Here is a 24,278-nt window from a genome sequence, read left to right as displayed (position 1 = left end):
TTATTTTGGCCACATTAAATTTGCTGCCAAGCATTATTATTGCATGCACTCTAACGCGCTTGCTCCCCCTCTCTCTTTCTCATGCACTGCCCTCTCTCTCTTTCTCTCACGCTCTGACTTAGCCCTGTTATTTGTTTGTTTTTGTGCTTTTATTGCCCAAACATTTGTTCCAATAACGAGAGCATAATAACAATAGCAACAACAACAACAGCGTAAAATATATATCCACTTTTATGGAGTTTTAATTTGTTTTGTCGCCAAAAACACAAAACAAAACACACTTTGTGTGCCCAGCACTTCGCCTTGGCCAATATCCTTTACAGATTTTTGGCGTAATTACCCAAATGGCATTATAATTTAGACATGTGCCGTGCTGTTGGGCTGCTGCCCAAGTCGACAGAAAGTTTTTGGGATTTGTGCATGGGCAACAAAGGGGTAAACAAAATAAAATTACGACAATTATGATTTTTGTAGTTACCAAACAATTTTAATATGTTTACGCGATTTATTTTAAGCTCTTATAAATGTTGTAAGCTTTTTATGAATGCCTCACTTGTGTCTAAGTCCAAGCACAACTGGACTTATTTGCATATGAGACAGAGTTTGGGTGTTATGAAAACTTTATAAGACATAAAGTAGCTAAATAGAGAAGCATTTTGCACTAGAATTTGTATGGGAAAGTCAGTAAAACGTTTGCGTATGCGTCACAAAGGAGATGTCAATTAAACAAATCAAGAAGCTCTTTGGAATTTTATCTATATGGGAAAGTGAATAAAACGTTTGCGAATGCGACACAAAGAAGAATACAAAAACAAGTGCCGCCGACGAAGAAAGCATGAGGCTCATTACCATTTAATTTGAACGGCAAAAGTACACGAAACGTTTGCGAATGCGACACAAAGAAGAATTCAAACAAAAATACCTTTAAGAATTCTATGCCCACGTGCATTTGAGCATTAACTTGGAGTTAAAATATACTCGTTCTGACTCGGAGCGTAATTTTCCAAATAACTATTTTTACTGAGTTTAAATGAGTTAAATGTGTTAGCAAATTGAACAGCTTTGCCGTTTCATATGTAAATTTCAATTCAGCTCCGCATCAGATTGATAAATCACTTAAATATAAAATCATTTTGGAATTTACTTTATGTTTGGCAAACATATCAGATGCGGCAAAACTTGCCAGCTTCAACATCAATAGGTTTGCAAATAAATTACGAGCGCAGAACAAGTGTGCCGTCTAAGCGAGAGTGCTCAACCAAGAGATACCCTGTATGCCAATCTAACACTCTTCAAATATTAATCAAATATGGTGCGATGCATGCTGCATCTTAAGATAGATAAAAGTTGTACAGAATCAAAGAGAACACTTAAAAAACTTTGGCTTTACAGCTGTTAATCAATTGATCTGCCTGTTGCTAATATCCCTCTCGATGCGTACAGGGTATCCATGTACGTGAGTTTAACTGAAATATGTTTTTGTTGAATGCCGCACAAATTTGTTGGGCATTAAAATTTGGGGCAACATGTGCGCGCCTTTTGCTGTAGCATTTGCAATAAATTTCAGTGATTTACGCGAAATGGGGCAGGCGACAAGGATGCACGCTTAACTAACTAAATAAATGTTGCAACTTTCTGTTAAAATAATTTGTTGCACTTTAATTGCGCTGGCGCAAAGTGTAAAGCGCATGCAACCAAGTTTTAAGTAATTCTTTCCATTTTTTTATTTTTGGCATGAATTAAACATTCAAGACATTTGAATAATGCAACAGCTGCTCAACAGGTGTGGCCGCGAACATCAATGTGTTTGAATGTGTGTGTGTGTGAATGTGTGTGTGTTTGAAAGCTTTTAGCGCCTTGAGCTATATGCTAAGCAGTCGCATCACAGGCACATACACACACACACACAAACACACACAAAGTAGCACGCTGCAAGTGGCAAGCTGGCGAGCTGCACTTGGAATGCAAACTGCAGTTGTCATTAGCCTTGCTTTTGGGTCCCTGCCACCAGCTACAATCACGGCTGTGAGTCAGCCACATTCCGTTGTAATCTTTGGTAAAAAGTTTTCGCATTAAGTCGACTCGTGATACTTGAAAAACTATTATAGAAAAATATTTTTGCAAAGCTTGGGCACTTTTACATTGTATTAGCTGTCAGCGTGTGGCTGTATGTGCGCGTGTGTGCGTGTGTGTAAGTGTGTGTGCGTGATGCAATGAACTCGCTATTGACAGCCAACAGAAGCCCCTGTGGCATGCCTGTGGGGGCGTGCCACAGCCTCTGGCAAATATAACTATTTGCCACAATGTGTGTGCATTATGTATGCGTGGACCAAAGCTAAGGCACAGTGGGACGAGTTGCGTCTTTTTTTTTTAATCAACAAAGAAAATGTAAATAAAAATTTGGGCAAGCATTGAAAGTAAATATTTATTTGTTTAAACAGAAAAATATATGAGTATACATTTGTTATGCTACGCATGAATAAGTCCTCGTTTTTATAAATATACACACATATAGATAAATGCATTACAAAAGAATTACGCTTAAAGAAAAGCTTCGATTAATTTCTGATTATATTCCTGAAGTTTAGCTTGTCGCACATGCAAAAATACCTCCCCTCGGATGATTTCCTATCTACTTAATACTCTTATTCTAATACAAATTCACGCTCTATAATGTTGCTGCACATCTTGGTGATGTTGTCCTACTGTGCCCAGTTGCCTTCTCTAGCTGTTGCGAGTATAGATTGGCACTCGATAGACGCAAGTGCACTGCATTCCCGCAACGTCACTGGCACGCAATAGCCCAGCTTTATTCAGTTTGGATGCAACTTGTATGCATTTTCAGCTTAGTTAACACAAAGGCACATATTTACTTTTTACACAGACCAAGTTGCTGGCATAAAATTTGATAAATTCCAAACCAGAGCCAGAGCCATAGCCATAGCCAGAGCTCTGGCTCTTCGGCTCACTGACTGACGGCAAATCTAATAAAGAATGCCAGCCCGAGCTGTGTGTGCCTGCGTGAGTGTGCTTGTGTGTGTGTGTATTCGTGCTTAGGTATAAGCCAATGTGGTCAAAAGTTAAAAGGCTGAGTGCTTCGACCCCGCAAAAATTACACAAAACCTGACTCTCTCTCATTTTTTTGTATATATAAAATCAGTTTTTGTTAGCTAAACTGTTTTAGTTTTATATCGAAGTCTGTTGGCTTCGGCACTTTTTGGATAATTTTCATTTGCAAACCTTTCTGCAAAGATCACACAATTTTATTTGAGCTAAAATTGAAAATTTCCTTTGGATATGGAAAAATATTTGCCTCATGTGCATATCAAGTTGAGAAAACAATTTGGCCGAACTTTAAGTGAATTCTCAGCTTTTAGCGTTGTCTTCGTGCATGAACTCTCATGAACCAACTGTTGCCCCGGTGATATGTAACTTGTCAGAAGTTTGTTGACGCGCAGATTAAGCAGCGTCTGAAGCAACAACATGTTGATGCCTCACTGGGGATCATTTATCAAGGAGCTGGCTACACTTCAGGCAAAACACAACACACACACACACACAGACACAGACACCGCCATCTGCATAGTTCATAGAAAAGGTAAGTGCCGGAGTTGAAAGCAAATTCATTTATGAGTACGTGTTGAGTTGTTATGTTAACATGATAAAGCACTTTTTGTTGGCATCTGCGAATTAATCTCAATGTTAACATAACAAATGATTTCATTATATAAACATTCATATACATATGTATAATAGAACAGAAATAATATCAAGAGATAATTGTTACAATTTCAATATGAATAAAGCATTTAAATATTTTTTAGCATACAAGACAAAACAAAAAGTAGTCCAAAAGAAATTTCCTACAGATCGGACTGTTAAATTTATCTTTGCTGTTCATATTTTTATCATTATAAAAATATTAATACAAAAATGTTTTGAACATTTTTCGATTCTGTTATCTAAGTTAATGTTTACATCACTTTAACAGACTTACTCTCTGGCAAGCTAGAAGCATTTAACATTTTCGATTCTGTTATCCAAATTAATGTTTACATCACTTTAACAGACCTAATCTCTGACAAACAAGAAGCATGTAAAAAACAAAAATCTTTCTTAAAGCTGTAAATAAGCGTTAATTTCTTTCCACGTTTAAGGACATGATAAAAATGTTATAATTCTCAAAATGTCTGCGGACTATTATTGTCACACTGTTAACCTAACATTAACATTCCATCAAAACCTATTGCTAATTATGTTTATTCAATAGAAACTTAGCTAAAATACTTAAATACAAAATAAGCTGAAGAAATCCGATTGTCCCTAGCTTTGCCAGCTGGCACTAATTAAATGTAACAAGCAGACTTCTTGCCTTGCCGCTCAATAGCTGTGAGGCATTGTTATTGGAGGAGCCCAAGACAAAGCCACAGTTTAAGACTGGCCAGAGCACCTGCTGGGCCAGTTGATTAAGTTCTCGCTGTAAGCGGGACACAAAACGAGAATTAGTGTTGTCGTGTCCTTGATGTCCTTTGGCAGCACAACAAATCACAACAATCATAGACGTTCAATTGCGCATATTGATTGTCGCCATAATGGGCCACAATCGCAGCGTTGCGGCTAAGGATGTGACCGAGGATGTGGCTAAGGATGTGCCTCAGGCCGTGCCTAAGGTTGTGCCTAAGATTGTGCCTGAGATTGTGGTGCGTGTATGTGTGTTGGCATTGGTAGTGCATGGAATGGGTGTTGATTATGTTTACAGGTCACATAGCAAAGCCCGCTGCCCACCTGATGTGCCCCATAGCTCAAGTCCCTAGTCCGTTATGTCTACTTTTATGCCTGACACGGCTGCTTGGCCCTGTCGCTGTTCCTATACCCTGTTTAAGTAGAAGTCTTACAATGTATCATTGGCAGATGTAGGAATCTTGGACCTAGTCTATCCGTGTCACTTACATCTTTTAAATTTTCCCAATCGATATGTTTTCCCCGGTCTGTCTGAATTTAAAAAAAAATCGATAAGTATCGAAATGGTTTTCAACCGGAGCATTTCCCAAAAGCCTATAGAAACAATTTCCCAGAAATTAATAAAAATCGACTTTCTAAATATATGTAATTGGCAATCTGCCTTTTTGACCAAGAACTTGCCTATTTTCTGGAAATCGATGAAGACCATTTCCACCATTCTCTATTAATTGATAAATATCGTTATATGTTTCTTAGCATGTGTAATTGGCAGATAAAGTCTTCTCCAACCAAGTCAACCTGTTTGACCAACAACTCCCTTATTTAACGGAAATCAATGAATATCATTTCCCAGAAATCGATATACATATATAAATATCTTTTGGAAAATACCTGCTTGAATATCATATAATACATATAGGACTAGTTGAACTCTTTTAGATGTAATTTTTATAATCGTTAAATATCGATGTTTAACCCAATCCATTTCCCAGAATTATATCTATTGCACAGCTGCTCGTACGGTATAATCGGTACAGAAGTAAATAGCTCGATTATCTCATTAACTCTCCACAAAATTGAGATAACCTCTCAGTTCTTATTTATATATGTATCGCAGTATGTGCGAATGTATGTTGCGATACCTCTTCTGGAAATGGTACAGGGTATTTCCTTACATGGCAACATCAACTAGAGATCTCTTACTTGTTGTTACTGCTGTTGCTACTGGCTTGCGTCTCAGCTGTCATTTGTCTGTGTCAGCGCGTGTATTCTCTGGCAGCCGGGACGAGCAAGGACGTGGTTCATCCATCTCACATGTGCGAGTCGTCTAACATTGTCGCGCAGCTGTCTGGCCTTTACATTGCGGGGGTTAAGAGGTAAAAGGGATTGTTGCAACCCCCAACCCCTAACCCCAATGTCACCGCCAAAACCCAATAACGTTGCCACAGTGCGTGTCGTTTGTGAGTTGTGTTGTATGTGTGAATGTGTGTGTGCGTTGTGTGTGTGTAATTGTGCTCACCATGGGTAGCCTCGTTTGTCATTGTAAATTATACGGTTAAATTGTACGTATGCCTGATTCTTGCCCCCGCGCCATCATTACGCGTACTTTAGTTTCCATTCGCTAGTTGCTCTTTAAGCAAAAACTATACACAGCCCTTTTCTTTTTTTTTTGCCCCTTAAAAGTAACGCTTGCAGAACTCGGTTCAAGTTTTATTACAACTGAATATTCATAAGCAAATGCAGCCAAATAAAACTGAATACAGCTCTGGCGCTGTCGCTGGCTCGGGTCCAGGCTTAGCCCAAAAATGTAACCCGGCACTCGCCAACAATTTCCATATCCATATCTTGCACACATATGCGCAACAAAAAAACAAAAACAAGAAAATAAAAACGAGGAGAAATATTATTAAAAATATTTCTACAAAGTCCAGTTAAAGTCAAGCCAAAGCCAAAACTAAATGCAGAAAATAAAATAAAAATAAAATCAAATAAAATAAGATGTGAAAGTGGCGCATCATGTAAAATAAAAGTTCAAAGCGAAATAAACAAAACGTTTAAAAGAGATATAAAAAAAAACAATATTTTCAAAGATCGAAATTCAATACCCTAAGAAATAGTTGCGCATGCAAATAAAACAAGAAAAGTCTAGCACATATTAAACTTGAAAAGTTTTCAACTTTAACATTCCAATTCAAAAAATAACTATATTTAGTTCAAATTCAAAAATGTTGCAAGCAAAAGAATTTATTAATTTTCTAATAATTGTATGCAACAATAATACAAAAGTCGCTTTATAGAAATATTCGCTTCCATCAGAATTCCTTTGCCTTGTAAGGGTATTATGGAAGAAGAATGATTTTAGTTAACAGCAAAGGCGAGTTTTTGTTTGTTTTTTTTTTTTTTTTATTATTATTATTATGTTTGAGTAAACTGCGCCCTGGCACATTTGCATTTATACACAAAGCACTTTGAATGCTTATGAAAATGCACTTAATTCAAAGTTTTTACTGAGTTTATTAAAATTCACCGCAGCTCCAAAAAAAAAAAAAAAAAAAAATGGAAAAAACAGAGAAGCTTTAAAAACGAAATTGAAGGCTAAGCCTTTAATTAACACTCTCTAAGTGAATTTCTGAGCCGGCCAAATGCAGCGAAATTCACACAACCTCCTTCGCACAGTGGAGTAGCCATTCAGCAGCACTTGATGAATTAATCTCTCTCACATGTGCGCACTTCGCGTATGTCTGCGCTTTGATACCCTGTAGATATAATGTGGCTAAAAGGGGGTTTGAAGAGAACGCGTGCGAATGTTTTGCTTTTAAGCAAATAGAATATATATCATTTAATTTAATTGCGCCCTCATTTAAATTTTGAAATTCTGTTAGAAATATATTATAAATATTTAATATATTTAAAAATCTTTGAACATTTTTGCCGCATTTCCAAATATTTTACATTTTAAATACTTGTTTTCATTTACATTTTCCAGACATCTTTAAAACTTCATTGGAAGCGAGTATGTAAACATAATATATCCTTTCAATAGTTTTCCTTTACGTTAATAGATTTGTTCCTTTGCATGTAAAATATATTGTGTGAAAAGTTATACGACGGCAAAACAGGATTCATTGGATTGCATATTTATTCAATGAATCGAAAATTAAAAATATTTTCTAATTCTTTAATAATAAAATAGAAACCTTTCTTTGAATGTAAAGGAGTTTATATGGAAAATTGTACGGACGCGAAAGAGGATATATTTTAGTCTGATTTATTTCAATATTTTTCCAATATCCTGGAAATATCATTCCAATCACAAGCACAACAATACTGTCTATATATATTAATAAAAAAACCTTTCTTCGTATGTACAAAATAGAATGTGAAAAATTTATGTGTAATTAATTTATATTTTATTTCGCATACATCTTCAATTTTCAATATATGCACAAAAGATATTCCAAAAATATATTTTATAATTTCATAGAAACATTCCTTCGCATGTACAAAATAATAAGGGTATATTTAAGTCTTTCTGATTTATCTTATTTTTTGCGCACATTTGGAAATTTTAGAGAAACAGGATACACTTTAGTCTATCGTGCTCAACTGAAGCATTCTCATATGATATTTTTTTGTTTGTATGACACTTTTTCCTCAAATTGCCCCTGCTTTTGCTCAGCCTTCAGTCGCGCATCTTGCTCCACATCCTCGTGGTGTAGGGCTGGCATCATAAAGTCATTTAAGCATATAAATTGCACTTTTATTCTGCCCGCTGCTTGTCACAACACAACACAATTACCCGGGCCACACGTTCCGTGGCGCTGGCGAGCAGCTAAAAACCCATGGGAAACTCTCGAAAGCAGCCATCTTTTTTTGCGCGCCTCACGCTGCGGCTTGCCACAAAACGATTCTTTAATCATGCCTCAAGAACGTGTTTGCTGGTCGGCCAAACATATTATTAAAAGAGTTGGCTTTGAATTGGAAATAATTTCATATGAATTTAAATGAGACTAGAAAACAGAGAACGAGGTAGAGAATGTTGACAGCAATCAAAAGGGAATTAAGGAAGCTCTCATGGCGAATGAAGTCTTCACTTGACATGAGGTCAAAGACTTTTTTGCCCTTATCAATTATCCGTATTAAAGGCTTGGCTCATTATAAAAGAAACTTCTGGTTCTAAACTGTTCGTTAGCAAGCGAATGAAGTTTTGAATAAGTTGTGTGTGTAGTTGTGTGTCTGAGCTAGTCAAGCTTTACTGTGAAAAGCCTTAAGAATATGCTTCCTATCACGATTAACTGATAGGGTCAAGTGCGCTTTTAGAAACCTATGCAAATATTTTCCTTATGCTTCACATCTGCGATTAAAGTCTAAGTTAATTAAGAGCTTTAGATTTCTTTCTTTGCTGTTTAATGGTTAATCAACTGCATGGATACTAAAACCTTTCCAATAACTCTGTCAGCATAATGTAAAGCAGCAATGCACAAAGTTTGGGATAGAACATATTGTTAACTCCGCCTCCTGTCAACACGCTCGTAATGGAATTGCATTTATGTGGCCTAAAGCTCTTGCGGTACTAGCTCTGCTCGGCTGACCTAAAAGAAGAGGCTAATTAACGCAGCAGGCCCTAAATTCGGAGCATAGTTATGCCATGTGCTGTGGCTGCCTAAAATTATGCATTAATAACGCCAGGGCTGCAACTCACAAGCCCAACCCTTGCGAACTCTCCGCTACCCACAAGCCGCACTTCGAACGCAAAATGACAACAAGCTCATTTAGCCATAGGAACAGGATGCACAGGCATTGTCCTGGTACTGGCGAGTGCTTTACATACTTTTGGGGCGTGCTTGGAACGCAACAACAAATTACAATGCAATTGCCCTGACTGGGTGTGCGTTGTGTCTGGTGTGTCTGGTGTGTGTGCGTGTGTGTATTGAGTTGCAAAATTTATGTGTGTTTGGCAACATTTCCTGCATTTACATTTACTTGCGGTTATTACCAATGCAGCTTCGAGCCCAACGAGCGAGACTAATTTTGCATAAATGAAAACTGAAAACTGAAAACTGGAACTGCAGTTGATAATATTTCTGTTGCTGCTGCAATCGTTGCAATTCTTTTTTTGTTTGTCAATTGTTCTTGTTGCAGCTTTTGCAGACTTTTCAACACTTTTGTTGCTAGCATTTTTGCGGTTGACCACATCCGTGGGCCATGTGGGCCCGCTGCCTGCCGCCTGCTAATGTGCATGCCATTAAGCTTGGCTGTAATGTGCGGGGCCATAGTTTCAGCAGCTGTTCCTCTACTTTATTTACCAAAGTCGGACAATTCCCACATTGCCAAACAGCAAGGTATAAAGAGCAGGCCACTCGCAACCATCGACTCCCATTGAGAGCCCACAGGCAGACAACATCTACATAGACACAATTGCAATCATGAGAGGCAAAACGAAGGCCAAGTTAATGATTCCACGGAACATTTGATGCCCTTTCAAACAGTGTTAAAGCTGACATTTATGAGTTACTCGAATAACAGAAAATGTACTCAAAATATCTTATTCTTCATATATCTTCAAATGGGCCTAATTCGAATGGACTTAAGGGTTATTAGTTTTGAAATCGAATTCCTTACATGATCAGCAGGAGGATAGCTTGGCGTTACTTAACAGAAGATACATATTATTATATTGTTTTCGAATGAAATATAAAAATGCGATAAGATATTGATACGCTCTCGGATATAGCTCGGATTTACTTATGTATTTATAGACAGAAGCACAAAATTTGTGTTTTTTGGAATATTTAATATAACCTCTCGCCATTTTCTTGGAAAATTATCATTAATATAAGGGCAAGGGTACTCGAGTACTTGGTATCTTTTAATTAAACACTCTGCAGCTTTAAGTTTTGGTTAAACTTGTAATACCCAACCTCTTTCTTTCTCTCTCTCACTCTCTCTCTCTCTCTCTATCTCTGAGACTATTATGATAGAGCAACACAACACACAAGTGGGAAAATGTTCAAGTGCATTTCAATTTGGAAAATACCAAACGATTTCAGTCTAAGTGATTGCAGGTGTTGTTATTGTGATTGCTTTGAGTGTTCTTGGTGCTGGCCTAGTACGAGTATATTTAGCTAAAAGCTTCTTGGAAACCAGTTGCGCAATTCCCAACAGTTTGTCCCTCAACTTAAATATGTAACAGCAACTTTTTGAGAATGGAAAACACAATAATAGCAACAAGAGCAAATTATATAATACACGGTAAAACATTTATAATTGAATTGTTATACTAATAGAATAACTAATTGATCGGCTAAAGGCGCAGGCTTGATGTCTACATATCGAATTTAAACGAACTAGTTGCCTTTTCTATTAGAAAATATATGTTCGACAGTCTTCTGTACGGCTTAAACTAAGAAACTAAAGTTATAAACTGTTGCTCGAAACTGTGTTTAAAAATTAGGAAATAGTCATGATTCCTTCTTGTCAAAATTTCTGCTATTTTTTAATTAAACTCAAAATATATGTTTTAAAAGTGACACACAAATTGGAATTTGAATTTGAACGCACAAATTTGTATCCTTTTTTGTTTTCTAATTTTCCAACTTGGTCCAAAATTGTACTTGTAATTGCCATCATAATTGCAATCTCTTCCAATTTTTCAATAGAATCGAGTAGAATTTTATTATATTTAAATGTTTCTATTATTATGAGTTGTATTCGAGCTCACAGATTTTCCTTATTTTTAAACTCTCTCTCTCTGGCTCAAATTAAAAACCGCTTTAGGTGTCGTTTGTTAGAAGCACCACTTAAAATACAAACTTTTTGTTGTAGTAAACTTTTTAGACAGTGGCAACAGCAACAACAACAACAGAATTGCTGTAGTCAAGTTTTTGGGCAGTTATGGTTGACAGACAGGCTGCCGAAATTCGATTACATTCGACACGAAACGCACACAAACACGCACACACATACGCTTAGAGAGGCAGCAGCAGGAAGAGCACATAATTTTAATACTTACATAAACTTTAATTAAAACGACTTTGGCGAACGCTAAACAGCAATGCCGCAGGTCACACACACACACACACGCACACACACAGCGGGAGGTTTTTACCACTTGACATGACGCTGCTAATGAAGTGCATGAATACCTTAACAACATGAAACGTTGCCTGCTGTGTATGTGTGTATGAATGTGTGTTAGTTGTGCTTGTGCCTGCCCATAATCATTTTGATGGGCACGTAAAATTCAAACTAAAATCACTCGAGCTCCATCTAGAATCGTATATGTACGCGAGCGTGTTGCCAGCATGCCGAAAATAGCAGCTTACCAAGCAACAACAACAACAGAAACTAGCTACAACAACAACAAGAACAACTCTTGTTGGCCAAAAGTAATATACAACATTTGCACGTGACTTTGATATTGAAAGCGTTTGCTTCGCATTTCCGCCTGCCCGTCTGCCCCGTTAAGTATGCTATACAAAACAGCGCTCAGCATTCATTGCCACACACACACTCACAAACACACACACTCACACACACAAACTTGCCCACTCCGCATATATTTCACTCGGTCTGGATTTATGCATAAACTTTGGCCGGAAAAAAAAAATTTAATAATAATTTTAGTTTTTTATTTACAAGTTTCTTTTAGTGATAAAGCGCCACAACGTCAGGCCCTAGGCATGTTTATGTGTGTGCGTGTGCTTGTGCGTGTGTGTGTGCTAGTTTGTGTGTGTGTGCAGAATAAGTAAATGCTAACCGCTTGAAACTATATCAACATCAACTGTTATTCTTGCTAATGGAAATCATGGCAAAGAACACAAGACATTTGACATTTTTGATACAGAAATAGAAATAGATACTTCAGCGCCCTTTTGCCCATGTTAATGTCAAAATTGACAGTCAGTTTAATATGCCATCAAATTGGTTTATAAATTTTCGTTTTATCTCATTTGAGCAAAATTTAGTGGCACATTTAAAGATTTACTGAGCACGTCTCGAAAATGTTGCCAACTGCATAACACGGCGTTGCCACTTGGCAGATAGTTAACAAGCTCTGCTGACAAGAGGTTAAGAAATAAACACAAGATGTTGCTGATTAGTAAATTTAATATAAAATAAGCAACAAATTAAATTCATAATGCATTTGACAACTTGAATGCTGCTTTGATAATAAGCCAGAAAGACAAAGCGGCTATCAGGCCACTCTTAAATTTAACTACATGTTAACTTCATGTTAACTCAAAGTCGCGCCCTCTTCAGTTGAATTCGCAACTATTTAAAGCTAATGAATAATTTTGTGTTGAGCAGAAACGATTCACAAAATAAATTGAATGGCAATCGTTTTAACACACAAACACACACGCACACAACCTTATGCTGACCCCAATTTCAAAAAACTATCAGAAATAAGTCGAAATCCTTTGATACAGTGTAAATGACTTGGCATTGAGTATTTTACAATGCTTAGATGTATCGACTCGTACTCGTACTCGACTTTTTTTGGACGCACGTGTTTCGAATTCCTAACGAAATATATTTACAAAAGACTTGTTGGGGTCGTGAGTTTTTGCCACAATTGTTTTTTTGGGCGGGGCGCAAAAACTGTTGCTGTTTGACCTTTTTTTTTTTGGTAGGGAGATGGCTATAAACGATGGGCAAAAATCAATGAGTGGTTGTAAATACATACATAGATCCATGGGTCTGTGCCCAAGGGTAATCTCAATTATTAAACAAAAGCAAAATAACCGCAGGCCGGCTTACAGATACAATACCCACAGCTGGCGGATAATATAATACAATAATTAGGTAATTAATCATATAATGCACACAACACTCCGGGCGGGTCATTAAGTCGCCTTACACCCCGCGCGCGTAACTAACTCCGTCTAAGTGGACGGCAGGCACAAATTGCTAATTAAAGATAAACAAAACACTTTAAAACGCACAATATGGCCACGGTTGCAGGGCACACAGGGAATATTATAAAAATTGAAAAGAAAAATATTTAATTATAAACAGAACAGGAGTGGAAACTGAAAAAAAAAAACAAACGTTTACCTGTTGATGCACAAAGCAGCATTACAAAGCGAGAAAGAGTCTGCGAGGCAAAAGTTGAGGCAAACTAATGCAATTTATTATGACATTTAGCGAGCTTCTTTTTCTTAGAGGGCAACAACGAAATAAACGTACGTATATACATATATATACCTTAGCAAAGTGAATGCTCGTATCTGAATCAATTTTAGATAACATGAAAAACAGTTCTTCAGTTAAAGGAACGCCATGTTATATTCACACTAAACAGGCTTTGGAGAAAAAATCAATTGAAAATTAAATTTAAAAAGCAAAAATATCTAAAACAGTGCAACTTTAACAAAATTTCATAAAAAGCTGCTTCAATAAGACCAGATAAACGCATTTAACTTATTTTAAATAATTGACAGCAATAAGTGGCATAAAAAAGGAGGGAAAACCAAATTGAATGTGAAAAGGAAATATGGGCGCGGCAAACAATTTAAAACTCATCAATTCACGTGAAAGCTGCGCGCTCCAAAAACAATTGAGCTATAAATGTTTGTTTACTTAAGGCGACAAACGACAAAATGAAAGTTTTTGGTAGGGGGCGAGAGAACAATAAAAATAAAATTGAAAAAAAAAAATGAAGCAAAACCACAAAGAAATTGCAGGCATAGTCCCAAAAATCCATTTACTAGGGGGCGTCTGATATTTATCCCAGCTTTTTGTGTGGTTGAGGCGCGTAAAAAGTTTTCATAATTGAAATAAAATACAGAAAGCACAACAACAACAACAAATAGTCCAAAAGCAACAATAGCACTTTTATTGCTAGACGCACTGCGTAATGCGCCTGGGAAATGCCACACCTCCCCCCCTTCTGTACAGTACATACCAAAATCAAAGTATCAATGGATGCCCAACCCTAGATATGTATATATATTTATAGTAGGTATATATATAATATGCCGTATGCCCAGCGGGCTCGTAGCAAAAATTTAATCAAGCTTTGGCCAGGCGCACAAATAATTTTCGCAAATTCGTTTACGGCATTTTCTTTCCGCCCAACCACAGACTGCACAGCCCCCCTCCCCCTGCCCCCTTGGGTAATGGACATGCAAAACGCTTTTTAATCCCAGCATTTCATGGCAAAAAGGGAAAGCTGGACAAACGCATTGGCCAATTTACGGCCGAGCAGAAAAACTGTTACCAAAAGCTGAAGGCTGTCAATGCCACAGGATGTCGCAATGTGGGGCCTCCGATAATATATAGAGTTGAATTATGTTTGAATACTTTATAAGGATGCGCTGAATCAGGTTATCTTTGGCACATCGACACAAAATTGTTTTAAAGATGCCTAGCTACAAATAGTTAAGTGAAATAATTTTAGTGAGATCAAAACTAGGTAAATAATATTTTAAAATTATTTGCTTTTATCACAATTTTCCAATTGTATTGAAAATATGAAAAAAATATAAATATATATCAAATCTAAGATGTCAGACAATTGAATTTCGTAATTCAGCTGAAAACAGAAAACAATTTTATTTTTAAAATGTATAAAAAAAATTGATAACTGAAACTTTTGTATTATATATGTTTATTCAATCTATGCGCAATCGCTGCTTTCTCTTCTTTTTTTTTCATTGTTCTCAGACATTTTGAGTAATTTTATGCAAAATTGAAATCGTGTTTCAAATACAATCCAGACGAACTCTAATCGATTGTTTTAGAAAATCCTTTGAACACAAACCCAATAACTACATCAACATATAGTTCGATATTGAATTTGCGGATATTGCTCCCATGACAGCCGACTTTCTGTCTGTTTAATAAACGCCATATTTTTCGCATTGCTTTGAACCGGCTCGTTTGCTTTTGTTGTTGTCTGACGACCTTTGGCCAAAATGAAGCAAAGCGCTTTATTATCATAACTGGGCTGCTGCTGCTGCTGTGCTGCCGCTCGCTTTCGTGCATTCTCTCTTTTTTTCTATTTACGTATTTTCATATTTTATTATATTTTATTTTGCTGGCAGCGCTGATCTGCTTTCAATAGATGTGAATAAAATGAATAGATGGCACCCATTGGCAGGCAACCTTGCCCCCTTGCAACGGCGCCTTTGTGTTCTCGAGTTGGTTTATTGAAAAATATATACATATAAATATCTATTTATGTATATATATGTAGAATATGCATTTTAGAAAGTAATTTATATGAATTTTATTTACAAAATGTATTTATTTGAAATTGTATATATGTATATATAAAACGCTTTATGAGTTTTGCTTAGCTCAAAATTGTACAAAGTTTTGCAACTGGCGGCCAAAGGCTATGGGCCAAATGTCAGCTGAAAGTGGACAGCTTGCAATTTGATGCCAGACAAATGGAGTTTGGGCTAAAAACACAGACAGACATTTTGTGACTGGGCGGCAATGAGATTTTCTCGCTTATGTTTTCTCTCATATTGCGCATTTGCATTTGTATATGAATTCAGGCCAGCTCAAAGATTTATTTGTCAGATACGCTTTGGCTTGATTTATGAAGGTGTGCGTGTGTTTTTTGGGGGATGGGGTGCTGCGGACACACTGGGGAGCTGCGGCGCGAGCACCCGATAAGCAGCATTGAGCAGAGCTGGCCGGCAGTAAGCTGTCAAATTTCAGCTGTGCCTGAGACAAGCAAAAATGTTGAGATACATTCAAAAATTAAAAAAACCAAACTGAAGCCAAAAGTCCAGCCACAGAGAGTCTGAGGCGATAGCATGTCGCAGAAACGCGCGCCACCGCCATTGAATCCGCTTCAGCCAGTTCTCTATATTGAATGCTGTCGCGCCCATACCGACTACCGAAGACGCGCCACAGAGTTGCATGCCTCACTGGCGGACGCGTTGCGCACACTGCAGCCAGATATGCAGCTGCAGCTGCGCTTGAACGAGAACGACATGCCACGCCTCGGCTCATTCGAGGTGGCCATCGCAGCAACACCCACAGAAGATGTCCAGGAGCGTCAAGTATTGTGGACGGGCCTGGAGCGTGTGCCCGTCTCGGCCAAGGTGCCGCATGTGGATGACATTATTGCGCCAGCCTGCATTGCCCTGAGACTGCGGCACAGCCAGGCGGGCAGCAGTAGCATTAACCTGGTACGCACAAGCGATGGCGACATCACGAAAATACTGCAAAGACGCAACCTTCAGTAGCTTCAGTTTCGGTTACATTTTCTCACTCTTTTTTTTCTTGTACACTTTACTTGTAAATTGTAAGTGCTAAAATTGACAAATTGAATAAACTTGTGGCTGCAATCATTTTCAGTTTGTCAGATAGAAGAATCTATGCTGGATTTATTATTTCGGTGCGCACTTAAATGAGTATCTAATCTTTTTATTCTACAAGCCAGACTCTATTGTTCGCACACATCTTTTATGCATAACCAATTTGATAAACTATTAAACAATTCCTCATATTCATGATGTTTTGGTAATATCTTTGATGAAATTCTTGATGCATGCTACAATATTTTGCTCAGAATTTCGCCTCTGAGCAACAATTTCATGCTACTCATGAGCTATAAAGTTTTCCTTTGCGCATCGAGCCTGTAGGGGGGAGGTGCAACAACTTGAGAAACACATAAAAGAAAAGTGGCACGGCCAGAGAGAGAGAAAACAACAATAAAAGAAGCAAACTTCATTATAAATAAAAAGCATCATATTATCTGAATAATGTTTAATTGCCGGCAAGTTCCGTTTCGTTCCGTTCCGTTCCGTTCAGTTGAGTTGGTTTGGGTTTTAATTCAGTTGTGTTAATGGCTATGCCAGCGGAAAATTTTGGAGGGGTATCGCTAGGTTCTCGGTGGATACTGCCTGCCGCATCCAACCGCCAGCCGTTCTGCTCTGTTTTGTGAGACAGCCGGCTTTTCGCTCTTGACACAAAAAAGCGTTGGCAGGGTTTGGAACAGAGGGGAAGCAGAGGAGGGGCTGGGGTTTGTAACAGTTAAGACTCTTGCCTGGGACTGATAGTTGCAAAAGCGGCAAGTTGAGTGCTGAAATTCAGCATCAAGGCACACACACACATATGCACACGCGCACACAGATACACACATGTAGCACAATAAATCCCCTTTTAAAGTAGTGTATGTGGATATGTTTGTGAGTTGCATTTTGTTTGGCTTGCCTTGCTGCAGCATGCCTTTCGCTGGCTTGCTGCATGACTTAAGTTTTCAGCACACGCAGACACACACACACTGACACACACATACACAGATGGCAGTCATTATACGAACACATGCGCACTTGGCAACTTGTCAGGACGTGCTCTGTGCGTCCTTTAAGAATACGGCTAGCTTGAAAGGCAGCATAAGTAGTAGAAAACGGCAGCATATTAATCTTAACAGCAACAACAACCGGAACAACAACAACAACAACAACAACAATAACAACAAATGCTTAAAACAATAGCAGTAGCAGGACGCTGCAATCCTTGCACTGGCTTTTATGCTTCCCTTTGCCTTCCTTTTGCAGCACCCTCAGAGAGAGAGAGAGAAAAAACAACAGCAAAACGGAACACGATATTAAACCCTTTCTCGCTTGCCTTTGTATTTTGCACAAAGCCCCAAATGAAGTTCATTATAAATAAAATGGCTCAAGAGCTGCCTTTTGATTTTTCGAGTCAGTTTCAGACTCCCGCTCAGACGCCCCACAGCGCAGGAGCCATCCTTTAGAGCCGTCTACTCTCCTCAACATTTGTCGCTCAAAAGGATGTGACGACAAAAAAAGTGTTGCTTACTTTTAGGCGGCACTTTAAAGTGCATTTTTACTCCACTAAAAGATGGTTGTGTTGCGATAAGGCGAAAAGGCGAGTATTGCAGATGCTCTGATATTTGAACTTTCGCAAATATTGACTCTTAAGCCATTTATCAGAGACTAGGCATGAGGGTTAAGATTTCTGTTTAAACAAATTTATGTTGATTTCCTAAGCAAGATGTTGAATTATTGTTTTGCAAACATGTAAATACGTATGCTAAAATCGTTTTTTATAAAAGTTAAATTTAAAAAATCTTATTTTATGCTTGTATCTTTAAATCATTAAAGATCGTATTTTAAACTAATTGAAGATCATATTTAGAAATATATATAGATATTTAGAAATAGTATTTTATAGTCATATTCTAAAATATTTAAATATGTTTTCTTACAATCGTATTTAAAATTATTTAGTTATCGTATTTTTAAATCATATGAAAATTCAGAGATCGTATGTTAATATCGTATTTTAAATCATTTAAAAACCGCATTTTAAAGATTTGTAATTAACGAACAACTGTATAACTGTATAACTGTGTTGCGCTTGTAAAATCTTGAAATTTTGTATATAAATTATAATTTATAACAATTATTTTATTTTTATTAAGTTCTTTTATATTTCATAATTGCTTCGTTCTATTCACATTTGTTTTATCTATCATAACTGCATTTTTGCATTTTTAATCAACAGACGTTGTTTCCATTTGCTATCGCTGCGAATATTTAAGAAGATTGAATAGCTGCTGAACTAGAAGATACTCTCTAAGAATGTCTAAAAATGTTCAGATAATATCTGAAGGGTTCCTTTAAGTTCCTTTAGGTTCCTTTTCGAGCAACAAAAGTTGACGTGCATATAAAACAACATTTAAAAAAATTTTTCTCGATACATGAAAATATGCCTTAAAATTTAAGACAAGCATTCTAATCAAGAGCCTGAATATCAAAGCCTCTCAGATCCTATAGATAGCATAAGATGCATATGTCAGCTAAGCATGACTATACCAATCTCTCAACAATATTTTGACCAACTAAAGGGTATTAAAAAGGTAGTCCACCAGCAAAAGTCAGCTGCATTCTATGCAAATTTAATGCTGTTGACGCACATTTGCCGACAAGCCGAGTCGGATTCACAGTCACAGAGACTCAACGCATCTTTCGATGCATTTCTTGGGATTCGCAACGCCAACTGTCAGAGGACAGCATCTATGACGTTCATTTAGCTGGCAGCTGCCTTCGTTTAAGCCATTACTTTTTTTTTTTTTTTTTTTGCTAATAGATTTTATCATTTGACTTCCATTTGTCGTGAAGGGTGTGTGGCAAGACTTGCTGCTAAGAAATGCACTTTTGTGCATTATCTGTGATTTGCCAAAAGGCTGCGCCAAAGATTATTTTCATTTGACTTTCATTGAGGCTGACATAATTATTTGTAGTCTGCCAGTGTCTAGAATTTGAAGGCATCCTTTCTTCGGCTTTCGAACAAAACACTTCTCTTTCATTCGTTCTATTTATTTGTATGTGTTCTCAGTTGTATTAAAAGGTTTTTGCTGCAATTGATAGTGACAAATCCTTTTTGAAAAGTTTATTAAATTTTCCCATCAACTGCATTGATGCCAGGAGTTTATTACATACATATTTATATTATGTATATGCGCATATTGCTGCTGCCATTTCTCAATAGCTGCACAATTTTTTAATAATTCTGTAGTCGAGTAATGGTCAACAGAAGATACCCTGGAATCTGTTCGAAAGTAAGGCAATAATTAAACCGAATGCCATTCAAATATATCCATGTGCTAAATGTTAAGAAACAACCTGCATGCATCGCATTGAAAATCTATTTTCATTTCTACAATCCAGAAACGCAGAAAATACAAACTTCAACAAAAAGGATTAACACAATTCTCGTCAAATCTGCAGCCAACTTGAATGAACAAACTTTTGGCTAATAACCATTTGCAACCAAAATGCATTTACATAAAATTGATATGCCCTTTTATTTACGCAACTTTCACAGATTCTATAAAAATGCATAAAAAGCACATAGACAAAGTGAATTTTTACCATAGATTGCTCAAACTAATTGCTGTCTATTTCGAGTTGTAAATGTATTTTTTTTATACCCTGAACCCATTCAAAATGGGTATAAGGGTATATTGTATTTGTGCAAAATCCAAATGTATGTAACAGGCAGAAGGAAGCATCTCCGACCCCGTAAAGTATATATATTCTTGATCAGCATCAATAGCCGAGTCGATCTAGCTATGTCCGTCTGTCCGTCCGTCCGTATGTATGAACGCAAGGATCTCAGAACCTATAAGAGCTAGAGACTTGAAATTTTAGATATAGGTGCTCCTAGTGCCTGCGCAGACCGAGTTTGTTTCCGATAACTGATAACTTACTCCGTTTCCAAGTAATCGATAAAATTCGATATCGATATCCTGTTTTTGGGCAATTTTGGTAAATAATAAGAACTAGAGTCACCAAACTTGACATATAGCTTCTAAAATAGAATATATATATGCATTTGATGTTGGAAGAAGAGGGTTCAGGGTATCCCCTTGTCGGGAGCTCCCGACTAGAACCTCTTACTTACAGTATAACGAGTTAGCTTTTCAATTGACAGGGATTTGCGTGGTTATCGGCACAAATCAAATGCAGGCAACTCAATTAAGAAAATTAGCATATATTTTTTGCGGGTGTCTCTATAAAAGTCAAAATGGTTGTGAGTAATTGACATTGATGACACGACTATTGTATTCTATTAACAATTATTCAAGCCGTAATTAACACAAGGTCAACTGCAGCTGGAAGTCAATCTTTGGGTTAGAAATATGGATCAGCTGAAATGGAGACCATATCGATTTCAATTAAGAGGCCCGGGCATACACAAGCTGCAGGCAAATACACGTTACAAGGTAAAGTGCAAAGCGAAATGAGAAAAAAATGCAAATACGATTTTGACATATTTCCTGAACGAGTGCCAGCCAAACAGACAGTCGAACACAGGGACAGAGAGACAGACGGACAGACAGTCAGACAGACAGCTGGACCGGAAAAATGGACTGAAGCTAGCGAAAACTGGCAACTGGAGACGAGGTCAGTCAGCCGTGCGGTCAACTGACGCTGAGCACTGCAGATTGGCATTGGATTGAGGTGCAACACATACCATTTCGTATCGTAGCTGTTCTGGCAACACTCAAAATGTCCGAAACCGCACGGAAATGAATGTGGTTTATGTTTGAAATGCCGAAATGTTCGCATATGTATATATGACTCTATATAGCATAGCGCAGCCAGAATATGTGAAGTTCTGATCAATAATGACTTAAATATGATACATTTTTGTCTCTGATAAATGCGCTAATTGCCAGCTGCATTGCACTTGTTTTTATGTTACTTTATACACATGTGTATATAAGAGTTAAATGTGATATGCTGTCTATTGAGACTCGTTCAAAAATAATAAATTTTAATAAACGTTTTTCATTAAAAATGAAAGTATCAGGGTAACAATTCACTAAAAAACTTTCCCATAAAAATATTGAAGCGCAACATATAAAATTATTATAACTGAGATAAATTCGCTTTGTTCATATATCAAGTGAAAGCAATCATTATTCATACTTCAGATGAAATTTATAATATATATTGAGCTTTAGGGTATTAAGAGCTGTAGATAACAGAAAAGCAAGGCCCTGCCGTGTTCGGGCTACACTACGGACTCTTATCTTAGCCAAAGGCAGTGGAGTTTGGCTATTCAAACAGATAGACCTTGACTATATTGGACCCATAGAAGTATGCACATAAATTATGATAACAATAAGCAATAAACATTTCATTGAAACTCTTAGACTTTTGATTAATTAACATTTTTAGGCAAATTTCGAGTGAGAAAACGTTTTAGTTGGATATTGACGTCACATTGTCAATAACTGGATTCACAGAAGTATACACGGTCACTCTGGCAGCACGTCGCATGTATGTTAAAGATTATGGTAAGCATTTAGTGTTAAGAAAATGCAGTGCAACATAGACAAAAAAAAGTGAGATTAAAGAATGAATACTCTCACTTAATTTAACAAATATACCAACTAAACCTAATCATCCTCTCACAACTTAAATGACATGCTTTCAAAATGTTTAACGCTTAAAAGTAGGCAATGAATTGTTAAGCTCTTTGCAGTATTCAACTTGACACAATTTCAAGCCGAAGCATCTGTAAACAAAGTGAAATAGACTCTTGAAAACTAAAGACATGTTATGGGGAAAATGAAAATAAAATAAATTTACTAATGAAAAACTTTCTAGCTTACAATTAACAACACCTAAACTCTTTCAGAAACTTGTTGAAATGAAAGAGTTTTTGATTTTGAGAACACAGGCAATTGGCTAAACTAAATATATGTAGGTGCAATGTTTGTCCCACTAACACTAACAGCTCCGTTGCAAGTGTCGCTGTTGCATGATCTATGAGCGAGCATAAATTTTTACTGCATCCGTCGGGAAGGCAATAGCAAAGGGAACGAGTCGAGGCTGAGAGAGATAGAGAGAGTTGGGGGACAACTGGCATGCATGCTGTTAGCTTGGCTCATGTCAACGTCAACAACGCACATTTCGATACGAATTGAATTGGCAAACAAAAATTTTGAAATTATTATAACTACTGATTGCGGGTAGGCGGCACGGCACGATACGACATGGCCCTTGATTGTTGCAATTGTGGGCCGCACGCTAAAAACTGATTGCCGGAAATGTCTGTAATTGGTTGCACATGGCCAACAGGCCGGCAAGCGATGTTTGGGGTTGATATTGTGGATGAGGGGGCCGATTCGGGCTTGTTTTGCCACACAAATGCCACATGGGCATTGTGTGGCAGTCGTCGACTATTGCAGTTTTAAGCATTATTGTTATTATTTTTGCGGCAGGGGCTGGTTAATGATTTATGCATTCGCTGTGCATAGAAATGACATTGCGGGTGGGTGGGGGAGCTCGAAATGCGTTCGGCTAATTTAAATGCACATTTGGGGCACACAGTACGCCAGGCGTGCTCAGGGGGTGGCAGGCCGTGGGGAGGCGTACGGGTGCCGTTAGCAGGCAACGCTGTCAGCGAGCGCTGTGATTTATGCATATACAAGCAAAAGCCTTAACATAGTACGCGACTGCTAAGGACAAGTGCTAACAGCAACTGTTAACAGCACCTATTAACAGCAACTGTTAACAGCAGTTGAAGAGCGCGCGCTCTAAGCAAAGAGCAAATTTCCCATAACATATGAAAGAGTCACAAATTTTAACAGTCGCTGTTAAGCGTTTTAAGAGCATGCGCTCTAACTATTTAACAGTTGGCGTAACAGCACACCGCTCTTTGCTGTTAGCCTAGGGTAACAACAATAAAATAACAGGCTATTGTTTTGCCATGTGAGCGTAGGTCAGTAATTTGCGCGGCCACGTGCCACGTACATAAATCAACTACACCTTTTTTCTTTGTTAGTCTAGGGACTTTTGAATTGTTGTATGCAAACAATAGCCTGATATGCCTAATATTCTTAACATTATCTGTTTTATGCCTTTGAGTTTCCAGCTACAATTATTTATAGTTGCTGCAAATCAAATCTCACATTCTTGCTGGCAGACTTTCGATTGAACTCATTGGCAGTTTTAACAGCTAATTGAACTATGAAGCTCGTCATGCATGCATTTTTTTTTTCAAAATATACAGCCAATATTATTAACTCTTATTTATTTCTTACCCAAGTGCAATGCGCTTCATGCCTTAATTGTGATAATTTCTAAACGCATCGAGCTCAAATACTTTAAAAGCTTAAAGAAAAGTGAGGCTTGGAAAATTCTGAGAATTTAAGTTGCATATATTTGTATAATATTTTAATATGTCCAGCATCTATATGTATATCGATTTTCTTGCTAGTCTTATGTTTTTAAAGGACACTACGTTTTGCTTTAGATATGCACACACCAAGAAAATTGTACTCCTTACATATTCTAACATAATTC

General features: G+C 37.4%; 1 protein-coding gene and 1 long non-coding RNA gene across 2 annotated transcripts in view; one reads left to right on the top strand and one right to left on the bottom strand.

Moving 5' to 3' along the window:
• LOC115760241 overlaps nucleotides 1–24,278 on the bottom strand; it is a 141,559-nt gene that overhangs the window by 72,000 nt on the left and 45,281 nt on the right. The gene's annotated exons all lie outside the window — the stretch shown is intronic.
• On the top strand, nucleotides 16,127–16,789 carry LOC115760236 (selenoprotein BthD). The gene has a single exon (XM_030701490.1). The coding sequence runs from the start codon at nucleotides 16,236–16,238 to the stop codon at nucleotides 16,668–16,670; it is 435 nt and encodes a 144-aa protein (XP_030557350.1). The 5' UTR covers nucleotides 16,127–16,235; the 3' UTR covers nucleotides 16,671–16,789.

This window comes from Drosophila novamexicana, unplaced genomic scaffold (genome assembly GCF_003285875.2).
Source record: "Drosophila novamexicana strain 15010-1031.04,08,12 unplaced genomic scaffold, DnovRS2.1 tig00000387-arrow-pilon, whole genome shotgun sequence".
NCBI lineage: Eukaryota > Metazoa > Arthropoda > Insecta > Diptera > Drosophilidae > Drosophila > Drosophila novamexicana.
This window is presented reverse-complemented; position numbering and strand designations above follow the sequence as displayed.

What these genes read in the sequence shown, in the direction of transcription:
- LOC115760236 (XM_030701490.1), top strand. Translation starts at nt 16,236, where the DNA reads ATGTCGCAGAAACGCGCGCCACCGCCATTGAATCCGCTTCAGCCAGTT.